The sequence below is a fragment of the Culex pipiens genome, chromosome 2, assembly GCF_016801865.2.
Source record: "Culex pipiens pallens isolate TS chromosome 2, TS_CPP_V2, whole genome shotgun sequence".
Classification (NCBI taxonomy): domain Eukaryota; kingdom Metazoa; phylum Arthropoda; class Insecta; order Diptera; family Culicidae; genus Culex; species Culex pipiens.
The window spans coordinates 178,607,492-178,615,146 of NC_068938.1; the positions used below are offsets into that span (position 1 = coordinate 178,607,492).

General features: G+C 41.3%; 1 protein-coding gene across 2 annotated transcripts; it reads left to right on the plus strand.

Annotated features, from left to right (window-relative positions):
• The first annotated feature begins 3,634 nt into the window (after window positions 1-3,634).
• Window positions 3,635-7,086, plus strand: LOC120414962 (uncharacterized). Of its 2 annotated transcripts, XM_052708525.1 has the most exons (4): window positions 3,635-4,901; window positions 4,957-5,388; window positions 5,442-6,293; window positions 6,349-7,086. In XM_052708525.1, exons 1-3 carry the CDS (start codon window positions 4,403-4,405, stop codon window positions 5,588-5,590), a joined length of 1,080 nt encoding a protein of 359 aa, XP_052564485.1. In that variant the 5' UTR covers window positions 3,635-4,402; the 3' UTR covers window positions 5,591-6,293; window positions 6,349-7,086. The 2 variants fall into 2 exon arrangements, with proteins under 2 accessions (XP_052564485.1, XP_052564484.1); XM_052708524.1 differs by having other exon boundaries at window positions 4,957-6,293; window positions 6,349-7,074.
• The last annotated feature ends 569 nt before the right edge of the window (window positions 7,087-7,655 follow it).

Genomic DNA, 7,655 nt, shown 5'->3' on the forward strand with positions numbered 1-7,655 from the left:
ATTTCGCCGGAGCCCGCAAAATGTCAGGAATTTTTTATCCTAATGTTCTCGGAAAAATACATCGTGATCCTGACGAAATTGTAGCACCAACTGAAATCAACTTAAAAAGATGTTGTGTTCTTTAATAATTGTCTTAATTCTGCCCAACGATAGCGATGCAACAGAACTATACATGACGAACCTCAACGAACGTGACCATGTGTCGCATATGTCATTAAAATTTCTCAACCAAATGTTACTTCAGTTCAAATGTTCCAACGTTAACCCAATAAACCCGATGAATCTTCGAAAAAATAATAATAAAACGATTAAAGCCACGACACGTGCCCTGATCGCCACGTACTCGTGAAACGTGAATGCATTTGATTTGGGCACTTTTTTTTCTGCTCGTCTTCTTCAGCATCACGAATCGGGGAGAGCTAAAAATCAAAGTTCTCTCCCACACGCGGGATCCAACCAGCGGCGTAATGAGTCCCACTACGGCGATGCCAAATTTGGGATGTTCGACAGTCGTCACAAAGTGTCGTACGCTCAGCTTGCACACGTGCTCGCAGTGTCGGGGCTTGCACACGTGCACGTGCACCCACCAAAAAACAGCACAATTGGGATTCACTCGGAGGATGACGGGGCGAACGCCAAGGATTAATTGGGATAACAAGCTCACTCGTGGTGGTGGTGGCGGCGGCGGTGCCAAACCTGAATCCTGACTGGATTTAGGAAACGAGGACCGTGGCATTTGGTAATTTTGTTTATTTTTGGGATTTATTGTTGTATGACAGAATAAAAAAAAATCAAAATCTTTGAGTAACTGCGACTTTTGAAACGATTATTTTGATCATGTTGAAAACACCCCATAATTCGGTATTTAAATCTTATTATTTTCCCGATTGTTGCCAAGGAAAAAAAGTCCCAGTCAGCCGTCTAGACAAGGCAAGTCGCCCCGTGTCCCAGCAGGGGCCAGCCTGGCCAGACACAGCCTCCAAGGCTCATTAGTTCAATTTTGGTGTCCACAAAACCGTACGCAAAAACCCTGTACGCCTTCCAGTACTGGACTTGGACCAGACGATTCAGACGACGCCCGGGTTGAGACGAAATAATGAATGAACTGGCCAGGGCAACGCCAGTGCAAATCGGCAGGAAATTTGAGTCCGACAACGCAAAACAACGGTCGTGATTTAACTAGCGACTATAGGAACGTGGTTCAACACATTGTGCATTTGTTGGGAGGGGAAATTTTCAGCTAAATTAATGGACTTTGGCCGTAATCCACCAGAGTTGGACAAGAGTTGGAATGATTCCAGTTTGTTGAAGTTGCTTGTAGTTTAAATTTCAAGTTTACTGAAATTATAAATGATTTCACAACCATGCAAAAAAAAGCTATGCCAATCCCTGATTTTAAATAATGCAGAAAGTTTGGAAAAATAAACATGCTGGCAGTAGCTGAAACAGTGAAGTGCATGATAAAATTGAGTTAAGGAATTTTGTAAATTCTCCATTTTTATTTAACTAAAATGCCTGTATCTTGGCACTGCAGTGACAAAGACTAATTGTTCAAATAGCAACATTGTTCAGAAAGAAGTCGCCTACAAGTATTGTTATTGGTAAAGGTTTTGGAGGCAATTTTTTTTTAGTTATTCACAAATCGCGAGTTCTAAACGATTTCTGGGAATTTACGTTGTAAGAAAACGTTGTTTATGTGATGTCAAAATCCAAGTAAACCCGAAAGTTTCTGGTAAATTCAAACTCACCAAGATTTTAATTATTTTGATGAAAAAAATGCATGTCCATTTCAGAGGATTGTGTTCAACACATTGTTCTACGAAAAGCAGATACAGTCCAGACTCGATTATCCGAAGATTTGTATGTGGCTTCGGTTAACCGAATCATTAGCAAAAAAAAAATCGTTTTATTTCATTTTCTTATTGTTAACATCGAATTCGAGTTCTGCGACCCCATTTTAGTTAAATTTGAATGGTTGATTGCCAATTAAATTTAAAAAAAAACATTTTTATCAATATTTCATCACAACCATTTTGGCCGCCATCTTGGATTTAAAAAATCTATATCATTCTATAGCAGTTTGGGGGTTACACTTAAACTCAACAATCAAATTCAAATTTGTGTAGATTTTTTTTAAATAACAATACACAAATTGCTTCCAAAAAGCTTATAATAATAATTTAATAATATTTATTTTGTTTTAAATATACTTCTTTTTTCAATTTCGTATAAAAAGCAATAAATTCAGAAAAAATTGTTAAGCATTTAGCAATGTTCTACAATTGTCTGGTGTTATCAATAACAAATAATCAAACAATGATTTGAGTATCATTTTGCCTAAACTTTTAGTTGAACTCAAATATTCTTTTCACTGAACCAAGTGGGTTAAACATTAGATTCTGACAGTGGAAACCATCTCTGGGGGTCAAAATATAGCCCAGCAGCAAAATCAGGATTGAGGAATTTTGTAGAACAAAATGACGTTTTGTGATTTCAGCCAGAAAATCGTCCATTCGGCACCGATTATGCTGAAATGTTCACCAGAGCTAGGCTGTGATTTTTTAGAAAACTATTTTCATACAAATCCGAAAACATTAAATCCCAAGGCCGATGGGTTCCGCTGCATGGATTTGGATCAAATTTCGACTGCATGCAGAATCGAACACCACATGTTTAGAACGACATTTAAAACTTTTTGCAAAACGGATCGCGCTATTGATTCAGTGGCTCTTACAAAATTTCACAAAAATATTTTTCATATTTTGTTTGCAATGAATATTTTGTGTCAAGTGGTAATATTATGTATCTTGAGCATGCTGCTGACCTTTTCAGTAATTTTTGTACACAATTATTCTAAAATTACAGCATCAGATCTTGAAATTTCAACGTGAAAAATTACTAGCTCTGTGGATGAGGTGAACCAATATTAAAAAAAAAAAATGTTTTCAGCGACCGAAAACATCGTTCCAACTTTTCTAAATAAAACATTTAAACTGCGGATTTTTCGGCAATTTTTTTTATACACGAAGATCACAAGAATTACAGATTTGATCAAATTTAGTTCTGCAAAATTCTAGGATCATCTAGACATCCTAACAAATCACTTGCAAAAAAAAAAACAGTTGTCTCGATTGCTTGAGAATCAGCGAGTTGAATTTAGCATTCAAACCTTTTTGATGGTTAAAAAGGAAATTAACTGAAAAGTTGGCATTCAGTGAGCATTATGATACTGTTGCTGAACTGTTTTTATAACATTTTTGGTGTAGGGGAGTGTGGGGTAATTTGGACACCCTAAGGAAATTGCTCTGTCACGGGCTGTATGGATATTTTAAAGGAATGTGGATGACACCAGAGGATAATAGAGACCATATTTGATGGAAAAATGTCATTTATTCCGATAAATTTTGATGAAAAACCCATTTTTATCGCAAAAATTAAAAGGTGTCCAAATTACCCCCACATTTTTGTGTGGGGGTAATATTAGGGTGGTTCAGGGCCCCTTGGAAATGCAAAAATGTCAGCTAGATCGCTGCATTGTTGATAAAATCATTGTTCTATGTCTACAGAAGCTCCCCTGAAATTTTCAGCAAATTTGGTTCAGGTTTCGTCACAGCTCTTGAGCATTTAAGTTTGGCTGGAAATTCTAATGTTTTACTATGGGGGAAAACCCCATTTTATATTTTATTTTCGGTAAAATCAGCCATCCAACCAAAAAAAGTAATTCCTGAGACTCATACAGTTTATGGTATGGAGAGCATTTTTCTAGTACATCACAAGTTGATCCTAACAAATCTGGCTTAATTAATAATGGATTAAGCTAAAGTGTCGTAACTGTATTTTGCAAAGGGCCAACTCAGACATTTTGTTTTTAATTTTCATGTAGGCGCTCACTATGATTGATTGAGGTGTGTTTGACAAGACTGAAAATTGTTGAAAAGTCGTCACCGTTCTGTTGGTCTTCATCCCGGCAAACTTGGTCGCTGGTCCGTTCCTGTTGTCTTGCTGTCCCCGCGTAGAGTAGAGAGAAGCAGCCTGGTCGCTGACGCTCGTCCGTGCACTTGCCGTCGCCGCGAGGTGTTTGAAGTAGAAGCCTGGTCGCTGGACGCCGTTCGCTCTGTTCCTGCTGTCCCCGCGTAGAGTAGAGAGAAGCAGCCTGGTCGCTGACGCTCGTCCGTGAACTTGCCGTCGCCGCGAGGTGTTTGAAGTAGAAGCCTGGTCGCTTGACGCTGGATTCCGGTCGTTTGAAGGAGAAGCCTGGTCGCTGGACGCCGTTCGCTCCGTTCCTGCTGTCTTGCTGTCCCCGCGTAGAGTATAGAGAAGCAGCCTGGTCGCTAACAAGCCTTTATTGCGTACGTGCATTAACTTTCAAGCAGTACGCTCAAGTACCAACAATCAAGAAGTGATGGTTCGCACACGTGAGGAGTCATCTTTTTTTTTGATTGGAATTGGAAACCCTGATTCTCTAACGAAACTTCCAAAACTTCCTACTGTTCGGGAAACATTGGCGCGGTGCATGTACCTTGTACAAGAACAACGCAAGGTTGACCAGGCCTGCAGGTCGACGACCGCCGAGCTTCTGGATACATGGGAACGGGTGCACATACCGCTACAACTAAAACAGAACGTTGTTGTAGTGATCCGGAAGCTGTACGATGACTGGGTCAAGATCAAGAAAAACAAGCAAAAAGAATTAGACCGCAAAAAGAAATTTTTGGCGAAACTGGACACTCTGCTGGATATTTCCAGTCGAAAAGCAGAGACTACGGATGATCGTGCCATGGAGTTTCTGGAGGACCAGAGGGGTAGACGACAATTTGGCTTAGCAGTGATGGACGGCTCAGCATCGAAGCGGAAGTCAGTTGTGATTGAACCGGAAGCAGAAACAAGCGTTGAACCCACAGGTAGTAATAATATAATAACATTTGCAGAACATAAAAATAAACTATACAAATCTAGGCGACACTTCAAGCACAGATCCAGACTACGTACCCGAGCCAAAGCGGGTGAAAATTGATCATCACATCAAGAGCAGCGAAGCAAAGCCAAACGTCCTGACGGAAGACGTTCTAAGTGCTCTGGACAGGAACAAGGTGTCTGACCGTCAGGCGTTCAAGATCATCATGCCTGTGGTAGCTGCTCTTGACGTAGATGGATCAACGATGGCACTGTCTCGCAGCACGATAACGCGAAGACGGCAAGAGGCTCGTAAAGAGATCGCGGTTAGAGCCAAAGCAGAGTTCGATCCTCAAGGGCCCTTGGTCGTTCACTGGGACGGGACGAAGTTGGAGAACGTCGGAAACTCCGCTCATTCCGAAAGGTTGCCAGTTCTGGTGTCATGGAGCGACGGAGAAAAGTTGCTTGGAGCTCCTGCTGTTTCCCATCCAACAGGTTACATTGAATGGCACATTAATAACCTAAAACTAATTATATTTTATGATTAGGCGACCAAGAATCTCATGTGGTTTACGACTGTTTGGAAGAATGGGATTGCTTATCGAAGGTTTGCGCAATGTCCTTCGACACAACGAGCGTCAACACGGGGAAGTTCAAAGGCAAATTTACATCTTTTCTGTCAGCTAATTCTTTGTAATAAGGCTTTCATCAACTTTTTAGGAGCTTGCGTCAAGCTAGAGCAGTTGATGGGCAGAGAGCTTATGTGGTTAGCATGCCGTCACCACACGCACGAGCTGATTTTGGCCAAAGCCTTCTCCGTGTGTTTCGGGCCGTCGACGTCTCCCGAAATACCGCTTTTTAAGCGGTTCCGGGACAAGTGGGAGGACATCCCGAAGGAAAGGTTAGCGCCGCTGGTAGTCACCAAGAAGTGGTGTTCCCTCAAGGACACGGTGATCAGCTACCTGAAAAGCGCAAATACCTTTCCTAGGGATGACTACAAGGAGCTGCTTGAGCTGACATTGGTTGTGTTGGGGGAAACACCTGAAAAATTTACTTTCAAAAAACCCGGGCCGATCCATCATGCCAGATGGATGGCAAAAATGCTGTACGCCATCAAGATCTACCTGCTGCGGGAACAAGGGTGCTTATTCGAACTGACGCGTGAGGAGGTTAAACAACTGAAAAGGTTCGTGAGGTTTGGTACATTGTTGTACGTCAAACCGTGGCTGCAAGCTCCACTCGGCGTTGACGCCGCGACGAACGACTTGAATCTTTGGAACAGCATCAACGATTTTCGAAAAACCGATCCGGAAATAGCATGTGCTACCTTAGCCGTACTTGAGCGCCACCTCTGGTACCTTTCAGACGAGCTCGTTGGCTTTTCTCTGTTCTCAGAAAAGGTTTTGGTGATATTTATTTTTTTTATAAATTATTTAACTAATAAAATTTTCCCAGGTATCAGCAGAAGAAAAGCAACGGGTGGTGCAGGCAATGAAAACTATTCCCGCGGGTGAACGGTCTGTGCTCGGCGATCCGGAGCTTTTGAAAACTGGCCGGGCATCGCTAGCTGATTTTTCGACGATGCGAACGGCATCAATTTTTGCTAAATTATCCATCGATGATTCATTTACGGAGCGTCCACCAACCGAGTGGGCAGAAATTGAAGGTTTCAAGGCAGGATTACGAGTGGTGCAGAACCTGAAGGTCGTGAACGACATTGCGGAGCGGGGCGTAAAATTGTGCGAAGAATATAACAAAGTGTTCACTAAGAACGAAGCCGAAAACCAACGAGTTCTACAAGTTGTCGAGCTCAACAGAAAGGCCGTCAAAACAGATTGTACCAAGGCGGAGTTGCTGCAAAAATTTAATTGATTTGTTCACCTGTTCATTTGTTTATTGATTGTTTGTCGTTACTGTTATTGATTGTTTCACGATACTGTTGATAAAAATATTGATGTTTCAACCGAATAAACAGCGATTTAAAAGAAACAAAAACTATAAAAGAAAGAAAAACTTGACACACTATCTGTGGGAGATATTATATGGCAAAAGCAAATGTGTTCAGTACCAATTTCTCAAAGTTTCTTAAAGCGAGTTTAGCATTCTATATATATTTTTTTTTAAATTTGCACTTCTAAGCATTTTTTAAAAAGAGAGGTTATTCCTTAATAGCTTTTGTTTGTAGGACTTAAACTATAATTTCTTGTCATTATTACACACAATATCGACCGAGCCACGTAGACCAGAGATAACGCATCCGCCTCGTAAGCGGTAGATCGGGGATCAGATCCCGGCTCGGACCAACACAACTGGTGATCTTTTCCCTTCTGGGTTCGATTGCTTAGTAAAGGGAAGGTAGTGTATCATCACAAGCTGGACCTTATCATGACACCTTAGGGAGGCAACCTATGGAATGTTAAGATTAACCTTAACATGATAACATTGAGTTGATTAATAAACTGTCACTCAATCCGCTTTGTAAATGACGGCCCCGATACTCTTGACGGTTGTTATCACAGACAGACTAACAAATGCCACACAGGAAAAACATTGCAAAAGCTGGCCAATCCAGGTCCACGCACGCTAACGGAATCACCTGGTCCCTCACATCCAACTGAAATGTGGCTACCTGTACGCCATTCATCTAATAATAATTTTATTTAACCGAAAGTCATGTAATACAAAAAAAATCTTTTCTCTAGGTAGAGGGTCCCATCCTAGCTCTCCATACAATCTTCTGTACAATTGCTTCTCCCTGCCCT